The 20,033-nt window shown below is 53.7% G+C and overlaps 1 protein-coding gene across 2 annotated transcripts; it reads left to right on the top strand.

Moving 5' to 3' along the window:
- The first annotated feature begins 43 nt into the window (after positions 1-43).
- CCNF (cyclin F) lies at positions 44-19,554 on the top strand. Of its 2 annotated transcripts, none has more exons than XM_082643683.1 (17): positions 44-138; positions 1,216-1,370; positions 2,638-2,744; positions 3,678-3,745; positions 5,103-5,296; positions 5,722-5,775; positions 6,431-6,535; positions 6,849-6,926; positions 9,053-9,204; positions 11,174-11,338; positions 13,236-13,359; positions 13,641-13,821; positions 14,176-14,263; positions 16,162-16,267; positions 16,344-16,471; positions 17,100-17,269; positions 17,923-19,554. In XM_082643683.1, exons 1-17 carry the CDS (start codon positions 123-125, stop codon positions 18,393-18,395), a joined length of 2,364 nt encoding a protein of 787 aa, XP_082499809.1. In that variant the 5' UTR covers positions 44-122; the 3' UTR covers positions 18,396-19,554. The 2 variants fall into 2 exon arrangements, with proteins under 2 accessions (XP_082499809.1, XP_082499810.1); XM_082643684.1 differs by having other exon boundaries at positions 16,162-16,261; positions 17,923-19,551.
- Positions 19,555-20,033: the final 479 nt, after the last annotated feature.

Raw genomic sequence — 20,033 nt, 5'->3', positions numbered from 1 at the left:
TGGTGCATTTGAAAACTCCGGCGGGCGGCGGGCGGGTCTGCGCCTGCGTGGGGAGTCGCGCTTTGGGCCGGCCGGCCGCACTGGCAGCAATAGCGGCGACGGCAGCGACGGCAGCCACGGTTATGGGGAGCGGAGGCGGTGAGCGCTGGGCGCGGGGCGCGGCGGGGCGGCCTCGAGACTGAGCAGGGCTGGCTCGAGCTTTTCGGCCCGGGGTGCGTGTCTTCCCGGCGGCGCCCGCCCGGCGCGCGATTTAAATGCCCGGGAGTGCCTTGCTCCGCGTGAAAGCGGTGCGCGGGGTCTGCCACCTGTCGAGGGCCGTGAGCGCCGCTCAGGTTTCCGTGGTTATTATCGTGGCTGTCCTAGAGCAAGGGGATGAGAAAAATGCGGTAAAACGCGGGGATCGGTCGCCCTGCGTGTACGCTTGGCTTTCGCAGCATGTTAATTGATGATGGGAAGACCCAGGTGAAGAGCGAGGGGAGGGGGGCAGGAAGAAGCCCTGAGGAGGGAGTCGTGCGGGTGCGAGAGCAGCCACCTCCTGTCGGGACTGGAGGAAGGAACGGGTGGGAAACCAGGTGAATTGTAGCTGATGGGCTCCTCCTGCCTCAAGCTTCTATGTTGTCTGCTTAGAGTCAGCAGAGACTTGCTGAAGTTGAAGTTGGAAGGACCTCCTGTGGGGAGAGAGGACACTGAGACTGGCTGGGCAGCTCTGACATCCGCAGAGCTGGGACAGGCCTGGCCTCCAAGTCCACCTTTGGCTTCTCTGCGGGGTGGACCCTCCTAGTTTGGACTCGAAAACCAGACTGTTCAAGTCCACAGATCCTTGTTAACATTATGCATTTTAGTCATGTGTGCAGATAGAAGCAAAGAGATCAGGAAGGGTCAAGGCGCCTCCCTGAGAGTGAAATGCAAGGCTAACCATCATCAGCGTTGGCTGCTTTTTTCCCCTTCCTGGTTGTCATCTGGGCTCTGAATCAGAAGGTTTCCCAATAGCCAGGTTACATGATTACTACTCACCATCAATGTTTATTGAATATTTGAATGAATGATGATGTCTTCTGTACCACTACTACTCTTTTATTTAATCTTTGTTTAGGACTGTAAATATGGCTGGGGCAGAGGACAGTAACTATTAAATCATGTTCAGATGTAACTTTTCATATCAGCACAACTCGTTTCCAACACATCACTTAGACCATTCTGATTTTTTTTCTTAAGTGATCCACTGTAGGTGTGCCAAGTGTTTCTGTTATCCTACAAAGCGGAGAATAAGAAGGAGACCCCGAAACCTAACGATCTTGAGTCTCCCTGAAGATGTGCTCTTTCATATCCTGAAATGGCTTTCTGTTGGAGACATCCTCGCTGTCCGAGCTGTAAGTTGTCAGATGAAAATAGTGTCAGGCCTGGAATCACTGGTTATATTGTACCATGAAGGCTTCGTGTCTTAAATGTCAGAACAAAAACTTTGGCTACAAATGAGGGTAGAGAAAACAACGGTGATATTGGTAATAGGTGCCTGAGGTTGTTCTGATTGCAGGAAAGCTAAAACGTAGGACAGCAAGGTTTGAGTCTGCTCATTGTAATGTTTATTTTGACAGAGAAAATACCCTTTTATGGCAGTGAAATTTGCATCCCTCAAGAAATAAGATAGTATTAAGAAAAAGAAGAATATGTTTTTGAGGACAAAGCCCATGTAATATTCAGCATTGAAAGGGACTCTGGGGCCTCCCTGGTGGCGCAGTGGTTGAGAGTCCGCCTGCCGATGCAGGGGATACGGGTTCGTGCCCCGGTCTGGGAGGATCCCATATGCCGCGGAGCGGCTGGGCCCGTGAGCCATGGCCGCTGGGCCTGCGCATCCGGAGCCTGTGCTCCGCAACGGGGGAGGCCACAACAGTGAGAGGCCCGCATACCGCAAAAAAAAAAAAAAAAAAGAAAGGGACTCTGGGAGTTATTTTGCAGACTTCGGAACTGAAGCCTCACTTTGAGTGATTTAACCAGGGCATACAGCAAATTAGTGGGGGAACACCAGTAAGAACCCACTTCTCTTGACTCCCAAACCTGCCTCCATTGCGTTCATACTATCCATGGGTGCTGAATTTCCAATGGCAGTGGAAGCTTTAGCACTTAAAATGCTCACCTGTGCTCAGGGCCCCCTGCCTGGGCACTTCCTGCTATCACCCAGGACAGAAGTCCTACCTGAGGCTGCTGTCATGTGTTTCAGTCTTTTCTAAGAGCCCTCATTGACCTGCAGGCCCCAGCTGTGCTCCCACTAGCAAGACCCTAAGTAGAGGAGCTCAAAACAGATTTCTGACCTACCTGTTCCCATTAGAGTTGATTTCCCTGATCCTTGCAGGTATTATAGCATTATATCCCCTTTCTCAGCCTAGGTGCTTATTCCCCCTTCCAGGACCACTGTCCCCATCTTTAGAGCCACAGAGAAAGTTGTTTCTGGGCTCTTTTCTCTATTTAAAGCAATTTTTAGTTACTTTGATACACAGAGGCTGGGCCTTTACTACTAGAGTGGGGAGGGAAACAGGAGACCCTACATCTGTCTACACCCTGTCTTCAAGAGCTCCAGAAGCGGGGCTTCTGGGAGGTCCCTTGATTAACCACCACTCCCCCTCTTCCATTGTTCTTCAGGTGCACTCCCACCTGAAGTACCTGGTGGATAACCATGCCAGTGTGTGGGCATGTGCCAGCTTCCAGGAGCTGTGGCCTTCTCCGAAGAACCTGAAGCTCTTTGAAAGGTATCTCTGCACCCTGAGAAGAACGTGGCTTTCTCCCACCTTTGGGCCTCCCTGCTATGCCAGTCTGTGTCTCAAGGCCTGGGAATGATTTTTCTCTTGCTTGTTGCTCCCGCCAACACCTTATCCCCCAGGGAGTGACTGAGAGCTGTCGACCTCACCCATCGAGTCACACAACTTCCAGCACAGTCATGGGTCATCCACACCACCAGCACAGGCCTGACTCTCATTAGTCACAGTGGTGCTTCTGAAGGGTCCACTTGAGCTGTGACCCATTGTGTGTGACTCAGATGCAGGTCACCTGCCTGTGGAAACTTTCCTCAGCCCTCTTCTTTTGGTCAGAACAATGCGATTTGAATGCTATTACATTATACTCACTGGCTGATCCCACCTCCCCGGCCGGGGTTGGGACCTAGAGGAAGGGCCGGAGGGGCTGCAAGCTGCAGTGTGCCAGTGGTCACAGGCAGGCTGCCTGAGTCATAGTCCACCAACCACACAATTTACCCTTTTAAAGTGTACAACTCAATGGTTTTTAGTATGCTCACAGAGTTGCACAGTCATCAACACTATCTAACTTTAGGACATTCTCATGACCCCCAAATGAAGCCCCATAACCATTATCAGTCACTCCCTATTTTCCCTATAGTAATGCAAACCCTACGCAGCCACTAATCTGCTTTCTGTCTCTATGGATTTGCCTATTCTGGACATTTCATATGAGTGGAATCATACAACATGTGGCCTTTTGTGTCTGCTTTCACAAGTGTGTTTTCAAGGCTCATCCATGTTGTAGCATGTCGTGGATAATTGATATTTAGCTGCATTGCCAAAAAAATTTTCTGTTCAGAAAATAGGTACTGTAGTTTTAAGTGCTCTGGTGGAACATAACCTTTATGGAATAAAATCATGTGATGTTTCATGTTCTTAATGTTCTAGGGCTGCCGAAAAAGGGAATTTTGAAGCTGCTGTGAAGCTGGGCATAGCCTACCTCTACAATGAAGGCCGTAAGTCCTCGTGAGGCTGGTGCTGGGGCTGGCGCTGGGGCTGGCCTCACCCCACTTGGTACTGACGTTTTAGAACAAACACAAGGGACTTCCCTGGTGATCCAGTGGTTAAGACTCTGTGCTTCCACTGCAGGGGGCGCAGGTTAGATCCCTGGTTGGAGAACTAAGATCCCGCATGCTGCGTGGTGTGGCCAAAAACAAAAAACCTAATAGAACAAGCATGAGCTCTTGCCTGTGTCAGCAGTTTAGTCGCTGTTCTTGCTGTGTCTGGCTGTGTACCGTCCCCCCTGGGGAGCTTGTGCCAGAGGTGTCCTACTCAGGGACCCATGGATGAAGTTTGATTTTGTAGTTTGGGGGAGTTGCCTCTTTTTTTAATGAACCATTAATTTCGGTTGACAACGAGTGACTCTGAGCAGAGACTCAGAATGGGGGCTACTCAGGCAAGCCAGCGCTCCCTGGCTGCCTAGTTAACACCACAGCCCATGCGTAGACCCCAGCTTCTCTCCTTGGCACAGCTCATCTGAGGAACCTGGGGCAGCGGTCAAAGCGTGCCTGATGCCAAGTGTCAGTAACACAGGGAGCCAAGGCTCCAAGTGGGAGGCAAGTACAAACAGGTCAAAGCCAGCCTGGTACCTAGATTCCTTCACCCCTAAGGGGCAGGTGCTCCTCGAAAGAACCTGGTGCGGCCCTCTCTCCCAATTCCTGCCTGTCTGCTGAGCACACTAAGGAGCGAGCCTGCAGTTGATCCTGTCCCAGCTCCCAAGATGCATAAAGACTTGGGTATAGTCGCCATTTTTCTGCTTCTGAATGACCTGGCGTCTTGCTGAGAGGTCACCCCGGTCACAGCTGGTTGACAGGACTGTTGGACCTGCAGACGATGAGCAGTCCTGCGCCCACCCTCCTGTCAGATGGCTTTGCCCAGACGAAATTCACACACCACTCAGCTCACCTGTCTAGTGTGTACAGTCCAATGGTTTGGGTATCTTCAGAGTCGTGCAGCCATCACCACTCATTTTGGAGCCATCATCTCATTACCCCACAAAGAAACCCCCTACCCGTTAACAGGGGTCTGAGCAGCAGTTCCCCACAGGAAGGAGGGTGGGCATCTGATGCCTCCACGGCAGGGGTTACCTTCCCAGATCTTCGGAATCCAGGCCGCTGGGAGGAGCCGCAGGGCACTTAGTTCACAAAACATGGGAAGAAAAGGGAGGAGCCCCCATCCCAGCTCTTCTGTCCTAAGACACCAGCAACTTCACGTTGTAGCGGCTTAAGGCTTTAAACTTTCCAAAAAGACTGGGGAACTTCCCACACCCCTCCTCCAGAGACATCCCAGGCTGTGTTCTGTCTGTTTCTTCAGTGTCTGTGTCTGATGAGGCCCGGGCGGAAGTGAACGGGCTGAAGGCCTCTCGCTTCTTCAGTCTCGCGGAGCGCCTGAATGTGGGCGCCGCGCCCTTCATCTGGCTCTTCATCCGCCCACCTTGGTCAGTGTCCGGAAGCTGCTGCAAGGCCGTGGTTCACGAGAGCCTCAGGATGGAGTGCCAGCTGCAGAAAGTGAGTCCTGGCAAGGGGTGCAAGTAGGGCAGGCCGTGCTGGGCGGGCTGAGCCCCGTAGGGTCCCGGGAGGTGAGAAAACCTTGAGGGGATATGCTGTGGACCATGTAAAGTCAGGGACCCGAGAGCAGTGGAGGCACAGAAAATAGTGCGGATGTGGGAGCATCTGCTAACGACTAGCAGGAGAGGAGGCCTCGGAGCCAGGGTCAGGGGAATCGGGTGAGGGGCTGGGCTGCAGACGGGTCGACTGCTGGAAAGGCAAGACTGAGGCTCTGTGAAGCAGTTGGCGGAGGCCTGGAATCAGGGAGCGGTCCTCTGCGCAGAGGGGCTGGGCAGGGAGCAAGGAGGACCCACACACTGAGGGACAGTCCCCGGGAAGTTCTGTCTGCTGACAGTCACCCCTCCTCCTCCACCTCCTTTCTCTAGACTCACAGAGCGTCCATACTGCACTGCCTGGGGAGAGTGCTGAGTCTTTTTGAGGTGAGTCCCCTCTGCCATCCCATGGGGCCCTGCGTTGTTTGGCGTCCTGGCCCGGGTGAGCACACAGGGCACGGCGGGTCTGCATTTTTGTGCTGCTCGCCTTTCTGGCAGCTTCAAGCACCAAGAACCAGGAACTGTGTGAAAGGCAGCAGAAGGGGGCTTCCGTGGTTCAAAGCCAAGATGAGCCCTGTCTGTGAGGCTGTGTGGAGCCAAGAAGAGTGAGTGGGACAGGACCCCGGGTCTTTTTGTTTCACGGCTCTGCTACTGGCGGCTCCCTCCCACTCCTCATGCAGACCTCTCTACTTAGTGAGCCTTGTGATTTGGGAACCCCCTCTGCAGCAGTCTTGGGGGAGGTGGTGGCTCCTGGTGCTAGGTGCTCTGACAGCAGCAGGGAGGGACACTTAGTATGAGCGAGGAGCTGGAAGACCTTGGGAAACCCTCCCCCATCACCGTCCGGGCAGTGCCCGGAGCCGAGTCCAGCACAAACCTCAGGTAGGAGGAAGCAGGGCCTGAGGGCAGAACTCGTGGGCTTGCTTTCACGAGTTGGTTGTCAAATCGTGTATCTTCAGAGAAGTTGTTTTTACTCTAATGTAGTTAACTCATTTTATTAAAGATGAGAACAGTATATGTGGTTACTTAGAGGTACTTATTCTAGGATGAAGAGAAACAGAAGCAGGCCCGGGACCTGTTTGAAGAGTCTGCTAATCAGGGGTGTTTGACCAGCTCGTACCTCCTCTGGGAAAGTGACAGAAAGATGGATGTGAGTGGGCCTAGGTCTGGGTAAAGAATGGATTATGTTGGCCAAAGGCACAATCTCCAGAGTAGCCCTTGGACAAGGTTCTGCCACCGCAGCCGGGGTCCTCCTGGGGCTCCAGGAGCTGCTGGTCATGGGGCTGCTTTCAGCACTGCCCCTGAAACGACCACCACCATTTGGGGGATAAAGGGCTGGGAAGAAAGCACAGCTGGGGACCCTCTGGAGGTGTCAGGGGGAACATTTAAGAAGACTATGGGTTGGTTCTGAGTTTCTCCAGAGATATGACCATGTAAGGGCATGGTGACTCTCCCGTTGACAGATGTCAGATCCCGGACGATGCCTCCACAGCTTCCGGAAACTCAGGGACTTTGCTGCCAAAGGCTGCTGGGAAGCGCAGGTGAGCTGGGAGCTGGCCTTTGTCCTGACACCTCCTCTTGTGGGGACCATGGGGGCAACACTGCCAGGTTCCCACCCAGGACGAAGTAAGAGTGGCCCAGGGTTTGGAACTGAGTCTAAGGGAGTTCAGCTCTAGGGTGTGCAGGGAGGAGTGCCCAGAAGCGCTTTCCTCATCTCTGCCCGTTGCATCTAAGACAGCCAGCCACTTAATTTCTAAGCGCTGTGGACTACATCTGCATCAAAATTTATACAGCTCCCTAAAGTTGGCCTGTAGGGAAAGCATCTTGGCAACAGAACTTAGAGCTCCTTAGAGCAGATGGGTGTGTGGAATGCTGTCCTCTTCTCATTATCTGACCTGCTCACCAGGTTGTCCAGTGTTGGAACCAGGACATCAGGGGTCTGTAGTTGGCGTTCTCCAGACAATCTCCCTGTGCAGCTGTAAAGAAGTCATTATTTCAAGACAAATCAAAGAAAGTCCCCCTTTGCCAAGCTGGTAGACGCTTGCTCTTGTCACCCCACCAAGTTGGGGGTTGAGAGTCATCTGCCCTTAAAAGCTAGGGAGGAAATCACAGAGGGATGGCCCGCCTGACACATCACAGGACGTTGTAATGTTTATGTCCAAAAAGGCACTTAACAAGTTTACAAGAAATACAACAATGAACAATGTGGTTCTAGTTTAAGCTCAGACTAATCAATAAGAATAGTAAGGCCCTGTAGAAGTTCACAGGGCCTCAGTATACTCAAAAAAGAGGAAATAGATACAAGCAGTCAAAATACGGAGCAGGTTTGACCTCTCTGCTAGTCAAAAAGGCACACGTTTAAAGAGATCATGGCTGATCACACTAACAAGTCATATACACGTAGTCTTTGTGTTTTTGAGTGGATAGCTAGTAACTTCTGAAAATACACTTCGGCTTTTCTTTATTGTTTTTTTTGGCTGTGTTGGGTCTTTGTTGCTGGGCACAGGATTTCTCTAGTTGAGGCAAGTGGGGGCTACTCTTTGTTGCGGTGCGCGGGCTTCTCATTGTCGTGGCTTCTCTTGTTGCAGAGCACACGTTCTAGAGTGCAGGCTTAGTAGTTGTGGCACACAGGCTTAGTTGCTCCACGGCATGTGGGATATTCCCGGGCCAGGGATCGAACCCGTTTCCCCTGCATTGGCAGGCGGATTCTTAACCACTGCACCACCAGGGAAGCTCTGAAAATATACATTTTTAACGATAGCAGTTTTTGCCGGCAAACGTGATAAAATAGTGTTCCTATGAGTGTGTGTGAAAACGCGCGCAGGAATTTCAGAAAGCACCTGGGCACAGGTAGCGCCTGTGGGTCGACTGCGTGAGCAGAAGGTGCACAAGACTGCACAAAGGTGACCCTCAATGTGACAAAACCAACAGAAACCCCCTCAAAGGAAGAACAAGGAAAACACGCTTACAGAAGTCTCCTATCACAAAGAACCACGTTATCGTTAGGCAGGCAAAGAAAAGGTAACGTGTGTTCCGTGATCACAAATGCACATGCACACTGCTACAAGTGCATAGAAAACTCTGGAAGGAAATACGTAGAGATGGTCGACAGTAACCACTGAGGGCTTGGTGGGCCCCGGCAGGTCCTGAGCAAGGTGTTCGTGCATCTCATTCAATCATCACGGCATCTGCCGAAGCAGCTGCTGTTGTGCCATTTGGTGAAAAGGGAAACTGAGGTGCAGTGAAGCCCCCAGTTCGCCTGTGGTCACACATAGACCCAGGTCTTAAAGCCGGGTCATTCGAGCCCCCAGCCAGCTCTCGGCCACTGTGCTACATGCCCTCCCCCAGAGCATCAGCTTTCACTAGGGAGTGGTGAGCAGAAACAAACTTAATTTAAAAGAAAATGCTGGCAGAAGACTGGAATTGGCCGTGACGCTGTGCCGGGCAGGAAGTCAACTGATATCCCATTATGCACCTTTTGTCCCTTTTAAAATGTTCTGTCGTGATATATTATTTATTTCCAAAAGATTAAAATCTTGGCCCTCCTGGTTTCAGAAGGCTTAGAAGGTTTAAGTGGGCCAGTGTATGTACAGGCAGAATCCTGCTCGCGTTCAGAAGCAGGAGCCTCAAAACCCCCTGCTCATCCCTCGAGTCTTTTCGTCCTCAGCTGTCTCTAGCCAAAGCCTGTGCACACGGAAACCAGCTTGGACTGGAAGCGAAAGCCTCCAACGAGATAGTCTGCCAGCTGTTCCAGGCCTCCCACGCTGTCAGTAAGCAGAGGGTCTTCTCTGTGCAGAAGGGACTCAATGACACAATGAGGTGAGGGGTCTGAGCCAGAGCTTCCGATGAGGAGGCAGAGCGACAGCCGTCCCGTCTCCGCGTGACAGGGTCTGCCTGTTGTTTCAGCTGAGCCTCCTGTCACAGGGTCCCTGCATCATCAACCCCACCGGGAGATGTGTGTGTGTGTGTGTGTGTGTGTGTGTGTGTTTTCTAAAACCAGTAATGCCTAAGTTATCCAGGGCTTTGAAAAGAAAAATTTCCCTCATAAATGTCTGCTCTCTCCAGTTTTCCTTTTTAAGCCTCAGACTATATTAAACCATACTAAACATCTTTCAAAAATGATGCCAAAAAACCACCTTTTCTTTCCAACCCATCATCACGCGCATCAGCGTGCGCGAGTGTGGGGGGCAGCTGCCATGTGCCTGCAGCCTCAGAACCCCCACGAACTGCCTCTTCCTGCAGGTCCATTTCCTCCAAGGTTTGGAGATAACACACTTTTACACTCAGTCACAGAACATGTTTAGAGAGTAAAATGGAAAATGTGAATAATCTTTTAAGCTTACACCAGAGATTTCAAATACATTTTAGATTTATAATGGGCAGGCTCTGGCTGTACTGCGGCAGACAAAGCCCAGCACCTGGTAAGCTCTCTTCCCTGGAGAGGCTCCGTCTTTACTCACAGCAGGGGGTGCAGTGTCCTTGGCTCCCACATTAAATGTCACCAAGCTGCTGTGATTTTGAGTCCTGTGCCTGTGCTGGGGGTGGTGCCCCCTCCCCCACACCGTGCCCTCCCAGTCTGCCTTTCTTTTGGCGGCGGGAGCCAGGGGACTGTTGCTATTCCTTTTGTGTGCTGGGGGTGGGGGTTAACATAAACTTAACCTTTCTTTTCTTTTCAAGAGCTAAAGTAGTTTTATTGAAATAATATCATTTCAACCCCCGAGTTAAGCATCTTTACATTTTCCTCTATGTTAAGCAACAGCTGACTTTTTCTTCCTTTTTTCTATTGAGTTATAATTGACATGTCACATTAGTTTCAGGTTTAAACATTTTAAAGTGTACAGTTCCGTTGGTCTGTTTTTATAAGTCAGATCATTGAGCTTGTCAAAGGTGTCTGCGTAGGAAGCTTCCTCTTCTGCCCCTAACCCTCAAACACCTGGCCTTGAGTGTCTTCCTCCCCAGCCCGTTCCCCCTTCATCCCGCCTCCTTCCTCCCTTCACCAACTCCAGCACTCCCTCCTTCCCTCTGCCTATGAAAGATGCTCCTGTCCGGGCTGACACCTGGAGCAGTCCCTCCTGTCTGCCTAGAATCACTCACCACCACGTTTCTTCTCTCTCTTGCTTCTCTTCTCCCCGTGTCCTCTCCCTTGTGCAAAAAGGCGTTCACCATGCTTGGGCATCCTTGATGTTGCATGCAGTATCCCCTTGTGATGTCTGTGTCCCTGGCCCGGCTTTTAGCCCCATCGAGGAGGGACCCTATGTCTGTTGGCTCTGCCAGCCCAAGTCCGCCATCACGGTTGCTGGGTGACTGGGAACACCAGCACACAGGCTCAGGGAACCCTGCTTTAGCTGCATTTCTGGCTCTTTGCTCCACTGCGGGGGGTTGTGGTAAATGACCCCATGGGTGAGAGTTCCTCAAAGAGAAGACAGGTTTGCAGGACGATAAACTTTGACTTTTCTTCTGTCCTGTGACCTGTCCCAGGTCCACAGAGCAGACCTGCTTTGCTCCCTTACAAGTGACGGTCCAGGCTTTTCCAGTGCCTGGGGGCCCCGGGGTGGGGGAGGCAGAGTACACATGTGTGCAGCCCACCTGCCTCCCAGGAACAAAGTCGGGAGTCATGGGGCCTCCCAGCCCCTTGGACAGGGTGTCTCAGCCTTGGACAGGTGCCTGGGTAAGCCAATGATGCCTAAAGTGATTGCTCACCCCTCGGGACAGATGGCTGGGCAGGAATGGGATTCGGGACACTCATGAAGGCTTGGCCTGGTTTTCAGGGATGGTGCTCTTCCCACAGGTACATTCTCATCGATTGGCTGGTAGAGGTCGCGACCATGAAGGACTTCTCGAGCCTGTGCCTTCACCTGACTGTGGAGTGCGTGGACCGGTACCTGCGGAGGCGGCTGGTGCCCCGGTACAGGCTCCAGTTGCTGGGCATTGCCTGCATGGTCATCTGCACCCGGTGAGAAGCCCCACAGGCTGGGCCCGCAGACGGAACACAGCATGCTGGCGCTGCCCAGTTCACAGGCTGGCTTTTCAGTGGAACAAGCCTTCAGCACCCCACCTCCTTATGACAGGGGTTTTCATTTTAGGGGGTGCCCATGCCGAGTGGTCCTACCCACACGGGGGTGGCAAGGCTGACCCTTGGTGTGTGGGCAGCCGCTCATCCCAACACGTGGCCTCAGGACCCAGAACGTGGCCTCTTGTCGGGCAGGCTCAGGCTGGAACCCTCTTCCCCTGGCCCCTGAGGGCAACACAGCGATGAGGGAGGGTCACAGGCGGCTGCCTTTGCCAGTCCAGTTCTCAACTCTGCGTCCAGAGACCTGCGTTTCATCAGTGTCATGTGCCCCCCACCCCCAACTCCCCACAGACCCCCTCCAACCACGTGGGCAGGATGCGTCCTCAGAGAGGCAGCCTACCCCTGCAGCAGCTCTGACTTCAAATCAGACCATTTTAAGTTTTACCTAAATCCACCTTTCCACCCAGTTTTGCCTTTGGACACAATGTGGATGGCAGTTCCCACCATACATTTTGCATTTTCTTGTTTTCCTAAAGCAGACTTCTCCTACATGGTCTGCTATCTCCCCTGGGTGGTGCTTTCCAGACCAACATCCTTATCTGTAAGGCTTGCGAGGGAGGAACAGGCTCATTGCACACAGTGGTGTCAACTATGGAGAGACTGATTTGTCTTCTGCACGGTAACCCAGAGGCTTGTGTCACTGGGATGGTTCATCTGTTTCATGACGTCATGAAGGAGGCCCAGGTCCTGACTTGCTCTCTGCTACCTGCCATGACCCCTGGGGCCACCAGGTCCACCTTTGCAGTGAGCGCGGTCATGTGGCCACGACAGGAACTGGGAAGTGGGGTCTCTAGGTGGCTGTCGAAGCAGGGTCCGTGGGCTCAGCGTCGGTGAGCAAATGCCACACGCTGTCCGGCACCTCTCATGTGTGCTCTTGGAACCCAGCGTTCCAGGTCTTGTCACCAGAGAGGGCTGAATAGACGGGTCCCCAGCCTCCCTGGATCTAAATGGCATAGTTACGTCCTTGCAATGAGAGACTGAGGTACCAGACCACGGGCTGCTGGCAAGGAGATGATAATTACTTTAAAAGATTTTTAGAAGCCGAGATGCCGCTACATCCACTCTCAAAGCAGCACCTGCCACTACTCTGAGCACAGGGCTTTCGCCCGCCCCACTCACATAACATCCCCCAGCACCTGCGGTCCCTACAACTCCTGTCCTTTCTCTTGGCCCAGCCAACAGCAAACGCGGGAGCTGCAGAGTCCCCATGACAGAGCAGCCAAGGGCCCAGTCCCAGTCCACCCTTGTGTGGGGAGGTGTCCTCGGCAGGCCGCTGGACTAGCGTGTTCTCTGATAGTTGGAGCTGGTGGAGAGTAGAGAACAGGGTGACCACCTGCCTAAGGACAGTCCAGTTCCCATGGCCAGACCCCGTGCTGGGTCCAGACCTTCAGACAACCTCTATCTCTGGTTCTGCTGGCTCATCTGCCTTCTGGGTTAAAGCTGATTATACTCGCTCCATAAAAGCTGACACAAGGCAGGGCGAACCCTCATCCCTCGGGTCGTTAAGAGGATTGACCGATCATGTCATTCGTGGATGCGTTTTGCAGAAACACCTGCATGCCTAGCAGTCCAGCAGCTCTCACTGCCACTGATCTGTGACACTAATCCCCCTTCCCTTCCAGCCCCCATGATAGGCTCATCTGACCTTTTCAGTTCCCCTCAGCAGCTAGGGGCAGCCGGGTCCACTCTTTGGACCCCCCAACCCCATCATTGAAGCCTAAAGTGATCACCCCACTAAGGGGAGTGGGCTCAGTGCTCAGACCCCTTCTTAACACTCCAGGTTCATCAGCAAAGAGATCCTGACGATCCGGGAGGCTGTGTGGCTCACAGACAACACGTACAAATACGAGGACCTGGTGAGGATGATGGGAGAGATCATCTCTGCCTTGGAAGGGAAGATTCGAGTAAGTGACCACTTGCTTTTTCCTTTTGAATCAAAGTTGAGGTCATGTGAGGGCATGGAGGGGCAGAGGGTATCTGCATGGCTTTGAGCTTCCCTGCTCTGGGAAGCCCTCCTGGACCCAGAGGGCGCGAGGCCACAGCTGTTTGGCGTGCACAGCAGTCGGGCCAGATGCTGGGCTGACCACGCCGAGGGTGGTGTTTCTAAGGTACAGCCTCCCCACCGAGTGGGTGGAGGGGTCCTCTGTGTGCTGAGACCCCACGTCCGCCTCCCCGTTCCCTCTAGGTCCCCACTGTGGTCGATTACAAGGACGTCCTGCTGACGCTGGTCCCCATGGCGCTAAGAACCCAGCACCTGTGCAGCTTCCTCTGTGAGCTCTCCCTGCTGCACACCAGCCTGGCCGCCTATGCCCCGGCCCACCTGGCTGCAGCTGCCCTGCTCCTGGCGAGGCTGACACACGGGCAGAGTAAGGAGCTGGCCTTCCCCACCAGCCACTCAGAACATGGGCTGAGCCAGTGGTCCGGGGGATTCCTGGAGTCAGGAGCCAGTGCTCAAATTCAAGGGGGTTGGAGAGAGAAAAAGAAGTGTGTTCATCTCCTGGAGAAGGAAACACCAGAATGGACTAAAAGCCATTGTCTGAGGGCGAGGTTAGAGACAGTTCTAGCTTAATGTTTCCCACGCTGTCGACAATGAGCACGCATGCTCTGTACCTGGGGCCTTTTCAACCCTGAGCCCTAGGAAACTCCATCCCAGAACTATCAGGGCTGTGGGGCATGAGTGGGCGTCAGAACGGCCCCACTATTCCTGCTTTCCTCCCCAGCACAGCCCTGGACCACTCGGTTATGGGACCTCACTGGGTTCTCCTGTGAAGACCTCATCCCCTGTGTCTTAAGCCTTCATCAAAAGTGGTAAGCGTGTAAGGAAGCAATTCCCTCCCCACCCCACCCCCGACTGTCCCCACACACAGAGGGTGTGTCCTCAATACCGCAAGTCCAGGGGGAATTTGCTCTCACGTGAGGGCTGTCAAGACACTCAGACCTTCCCTGCGTGAGCCGCGTGTCTCAGGATTGACATTTAGAAATTCCAGGGCCATGTTGCTTATTTCATACGTTTTTAACATTTGATGTGTGGGCAGCAGCTCCCCCCAACCCAAACCTAATTCCATGGGCAGTGGAATATAAGAAAAAATGAGACTGTCTCCCTCACCAGCGGTAATTTCAGTCTAGGACTGGTTGGCCTCCAGCTCTGGAGTTGGCAGACCGCAGCTCCGGGCACACAGCTTGGCCCTTTCCCTCGCCTCCTGTCTCAGCTTGGCTGGCAGACTCGCTCCTCCCACTCCTCAGTCTCACCTGCACTCCCCACTGCATGCATATCTGCTAAAGCCCCCAGGGACCTCCTCCTTTCTCCGCCAGGCCACGCTGCCTCAGTGTCCCCTTCCCCGACACGAGGGCCCGGGTAATTCTGCCTTTCTGCCTGTCCCCAGACACTCCCTGGGAGACTTAACCACTTCCAGGATTCAGAACATATCTAAAAGCCAACCTCTGACCCGAGCCACAGACCCCCCTGCCAGCTTGTCTACGCCAGGCCATTCCTCCTCGTAGATTTCATTTGGTGCTTGGTGGACAAGGCCCCGGTCATCCTATCAGAGCCCTCAGGCCAGCCCATTTCTGCTTCTCTGTCCCTGCATCCCAGCGGCTCTCGGGGCTAATGCACTTTCTTCACCTGCCCACAGTCATTGCCCCAGCCGCCTCCTGGATTTCCACAGGGCAGCCTCTGAGCACGGCACTTCTGCTTACACCTTGGGGATGAGATCAGAACTTGGGCACGAGTCTAGAGATTCCTCTGACCAGCCCCTCTGGCCCATCTGCCGCTTCTCCCCCTCCCCGCTAACACAGGGAGCCTGTCAGCATTTCCTGGGGTAGTGTGTGCACCACGTTTCTCCTGCAGGGCCCAGACCTCGTCGCTGGTGGATGGGAGCATGGGTGACGGTGGCAGGTCAACACGTGTCTGACCCTGAGGCTGCTCAGACCTGTGCAGAGAGTCGGTGCCTGACCAGGCTGCCAAAAGCTGCTGCTTGGCTGCCTTCCTACACCCATCCCCCGCCCCCCACCGAGTTTTTTTTTTTCCCCAATCCAGATAAACTGGAAACATATTTATTTACCAATGAAACTTTTTTTTTAAGTGTACAATTCAACAGGCTCTTGGTATTTTCAGAATTGTGCAGCCATCACCACAAACCACAATCTATTCGAGAACATCCTCCCCACCCTCAAAAGAAACCCCACCCTCGCTACCTATTACCTTCATGTTTCCCCTCCCCACCAGCCCCCAGCAAACACTCATCTATTTCCTGGCTCTTTCTGTTCTGGATGTTTCACCAACATGGAATCGTACAACATGGGGCCTTTTGTGACCAGCCTCTCACCTACATAATGTTTCCACTGTACAAATAGCCCACTGGATGGAGGGACCACATCTTCTTTATTCAGCCATGCACTGATGGACATTTGGGGTTTTTCTACCTTCCAGCTGTTGCGGATAGTGCCACTGTGAACATATGTGTCCAGGTTTCTGTGTGGATCTCTGTTCCCCTTTCTCCTGGGGATGCACCTGGGGGTCATAGGTGACTCGAGGAACCGCCAGACTGCACAGCAGTGCTGGGCTTCACTCCCATTGCTGGGCTGGTTTTGAAAATGTCTTGTCCTCTCTCACTTCAGTGAGTGGAGGCTAAAGATGGGAGCCTTTGGGGTGGAGGTGCCAGCACCGTCTGCCCCCCACTACCCCTCATGTGTCCCTCTGTCGGCAGCTTCCATGACGATGCCCCCAAGGACTATAGGCAGGTCTCTCTCACCGCCGTGAAGCAGCGATTCGAGGACAAGCGATATGAAGAGATCAGCCAGGAAGAGGTGCTGGTGGGTGCTAGGGAGCGGGGGTCCCCGTCTGCCCCTCGGGGCTTCGGCCCTCCCTCTGACCCCGGCTTCCCCTCAGGTGCTGAGCTACGGCCAGTTGTGTGCAACTCTAGGGGTGAAACAAGAGAGCCCAGAACCCGCGTCTTTCCTCAGCACAGGGGACATTCACACCTTCCTCAGCTCTCCCTCTGGAAGGAGAACCAAGCGGTGAGTGAGCCCTGCGGGCCAGGCCTGGGTTCCCTTGTGACCTGTGCAGCCATTGGGGCTCCTGAGGAGCAGCAGGGAGAGAGCAGATCCCCAGAAAACTGAAGCTGCGGGTGGTAGTCTCCACTGCCTACAGTACCGTCTCCTTTCCCCATTGTGGCTCTCTGACTCCAGCCTGGCTCCCTGTGAGGGATGGTGGTCCCGAGCACAGGTTGAGCTCGCTCAGGCTCTGGCCCCGCCCCACGCCCGGTGTGAGCCCTTCGGGACTGCTCTGCTCCACCACGTTGTGTCACTCCCAGCACTCCAGCTGTGCCCTCATTGTGTGCATCCCTTTTACCCCGGTCTCTTCCATCTCAGTGTCCCAGCTGTACTGCCTGGAATAACCTCCCCCTCCACCTCACCCACCTAAAGAACTCCTATCCATCCTACAAAGTCCAGATGAGCAGGAACCTCGCTGTGCTGCTGGCTCTGCCTCTGCGAATCTGCCCTGAGCTTCTGAGGGCAGTTCCTGGGTGGCTGTGTTGTCCCTGCTCACAGCACATGGGGGCAGGGTCAGGCAGGTGCCAAGAACCAGACTGGGCCTCCCAACACTGCTGCCTATGACCCAGCTCCCGGCTCTCCCACTGCACAGGAAACGGGAGAACAGCCTCCAGGAGGACAGGGGCAGCTTTGTCACCACGCCGACCGCAGAGCTGTCCAGCCAGGAGGAGACACTGCTGGGCAGCTTCCTGGACTGGAGCCTGGACTACTGCTCTGGCTACGAGGGTGACCAAGAGAGCGAGGGCGAGAAGGAAGGCGATGGTGAGTGCCAGGGCCAGAGACCACCCAGTGCTGCCCCAGAGGGGACAGCGGGCAGGAGGGCCCCCAGCCTGAGCTGCAGGAGAGTGTGTCCAGACACAGGTAGACATGAGAGAGCAGAGCCCCTGGAATACCAGCCCACAGAGAGGATAGGATGTGGGCCCAACCTGCGCCCAGCTCCAGCTGGATCTGTGCTGGTGGAAGGACCTCACCAGGTCAGGGACAGAGGAATAGACCTTTCTAGAAGGTTGTGTGAGATGTGCCCCCTGCTGGGCTCTGTCCCTCAGGCACCCGTCCAGGGCAGGCTGCAGGAGGCTCTGTCCCCATGTCTCGTCAGCCATCTGCACAGGAAGCCCAGTTCGACAGCTTCTGTTGATTTTCCAGCTGCTATTTTTGTGTCCACTCGGGATTAACTAAATTATTAGATGGCCAGTTTGTGGTCACTTCCTACTGTCCCCTAAGTCACATTGGGTATTACCCCAAGTTTGAAAGGAGACACTTCACCCCCAATTTCTTACATAAAGGAAAGGGGACTGTCCAGCGAGGTTCAGGATGTGTGGCCGAGAGCTGGACCCTGGGCTCCCCTGGGTCCTGACCGGGCATGGGGTCACCCTGATGATCAGGCTATGGCCTGACCTCTCCCCCATCTCCCATAGTGACGGCTCCCAGCGGTGTCCTCGATGTCACTGTGGTCTATCTGAACCCGGAACAGCACTGCTGCCAGGAATCAAGCGATGAGGAGGCCTGCCCGGAGGAGGAGGGGCGTCAGGACACACAGGCGTCAGCACCAGGCAGCCAGACGCCTTGGACCCCAGGGCTCGAGCGCCCTCTGTGCAGCAGGAGGGGGCCAGGCAAGGACATAATGACCTCAGGGTACTCCTCTGTCAGCAGCACGAGTCCCACAAACTCCGCAGACGGCTTGGGGGGCCTTCCCCGATCTACCTCAGTACTGTCCCCGGGCAGCGACTTGAACACACAGCCTTGCAACCATCATGCGAGGAAGTCGTGCGTACAGTGTCGTCCCCCAGGCTCCCTGGAGAGCTGTGCTCCCCAGCAACAGGTGAAGAGGAAAAACCTGTCCGCCCACAATGAGGAGGAGGACATGAACTTGGGCTTTTTGAAGCTGTGAGTGTGTCAGTGCGTTTGCTGCAGTGAATGTTTGCTGAAGTAAATGTTTGCTGAGGCAAGGCTGCTGTTGCACTAGCAAGGGGGAGGGGGGGCGCTGGAGATGGATCCCTGTAGACCCCTGGCGGCAGTCACACGGGGAATAGAAAGGAGAATTTGGGGCAGTAAGTTTCTTTCTCTAGGGGAGCCCATTGCGAACCATCAGAATGTCTAAATCACAACAAAAACTCAGTTCCTTCTCTCTGGAAAGTTTAGCCTCAAAGCAATCATGCCATACTGTGTGAAGCCTATTTCTCTGTCCCCTCCCATGTTTGTTCTGCTTTCTCTGGGAAACTTAAGCCCACATCCTGAACTTCCCAGCCCCACGGAGCCCCAGGCACCCCGGGAACTGAGAGCTTTCACAGCTGAGAACATGTGTGACCCAGGTATCCTGGCACAGCTCACCCCCTCCCACATTTATCTGGTTCGGGGTTCCGGGGGGAGCCAACAGCTCTGAGCACACCATCCCTGCGCCCACATTGGCCTGCCCTGCCCCAGGCAGCCATTCCTTTCCTCACTGGGTGGTGGGTCCTATCGTGAGGGAACTCTGCCCCGCGGATCGTTTCAGACTGCGTGTGAATACCGGGCGAGTGGGCCCTGACATTTTTGCAGGCCAGGGCCTTGATGTCTTGGTCACAGGCTCTCTTCCTCCCATATTCTCAGCTCATTTTAGAAATCTGCCCCTTCTCCTGTGATGGTTTGTCTGTGTCCCCAACAGATGATGTCCATATGAACATCGGAATGTCTGGGCCATTTCTTTCCCTGTCTTTATTTCCATCCTCCATCCCTCTAAGATAAAAAGCAAAAGGAAAATTAAAAATAGAAGGTATGAGGGCTTCCCTGGTGGCGCAGTGGCTAAGGATCCACCTGCCAATGCAGGCGACACGGGTTCGAGCCCTGGTCCGGGAAGATCTCACATGCCACAGAGCAACTAAGCCCGTGCGCCGTAACTACTGAGCCTGCGCTCTAGAGCCCGCAAGTCACAACTACTGAAGCCTACGTGCCTAGAGCCCGTGCTCCACAGCAAGAGAAGCCACTGGATCGAGAAGCCTATGCACCTCAAGGAAGAGTAGCCCCCGCTCGCCGCAACTAGAGAAAAGCCCACGCACAGCAACGAAGACCCAACACAGCCAAAAATAAATAAAATAAATATTAAAAAAACATTAAAAATATAAGGTATTTTTTTTTAATTCTCAACATTATTTAGGCTGAACTAAAAAAAAGAAAATTCGATTCAAACCCCTCAGTGCTATCCTGACACTGTATGCAAAACCAATTTTCCCAGAGACGTTAGCCAGAAAAAAAATTAAATGTCATTTGTAACATCTGAGGTGACCAAGATACAGAATAGCAAGATTCAGAGGACCTGTTTGTTGGGGTGAGGGTGGATCTGCTGTGAGTTCCTGAGAATAATGACCACAGGGACTTGGGATCTGACGGAGACTGACCCTGACCTCTCTTCCCTGCTGACACACTCACCCTGCTGATAGCTTTCTTTGTTTGTTTGTTTGGAAAAAGAAATGTTTTATTCCTCTTTGTGCAGAGCAGTATATGAAGGTGGCTATCATCCTGACTCCGTACATCTCTTACACAAAAATGCCTC

Source organism: Mesoplodon mirus, assembly GCF_964341445.2.
Source record: "Mesoplodon mirus genome assembly, chromosome: 15".
Taxonomy (NCBI): Eukaryota; Metazoa; Chordata; class Mammalia; order Artiodactyla; family Ziphiidae; genus Mesoplodon; species Mesoplodon mirus.
Note: the sequence above shows the minus strand (reverse complement) of the source record. Positions and strands in the feature narration are given on the sequence as shown.

What these genes read in the sequence shown, in the direction of transcription:
- CCNF (XM_082643683.1), top strand. An exon ending in AACCTGAAGCTCTTTGAAAG is followed by an intron (nt 2,745 to 3,677) that starts GTATCTCTGCAC and finishes TTAATGTTCTAG; the next exon opens with GGCTGCCGAAAAAGGGAATT. An exon ending in TCTGGAAGGAGAACCAAGCG is followed by an intron (nt 16,472 to 17,099) that starts GTGAGTGAGCCC and finishes CCCACTGCACAG; the next exon opens with GAAACGGGAGAACAGCCTCC.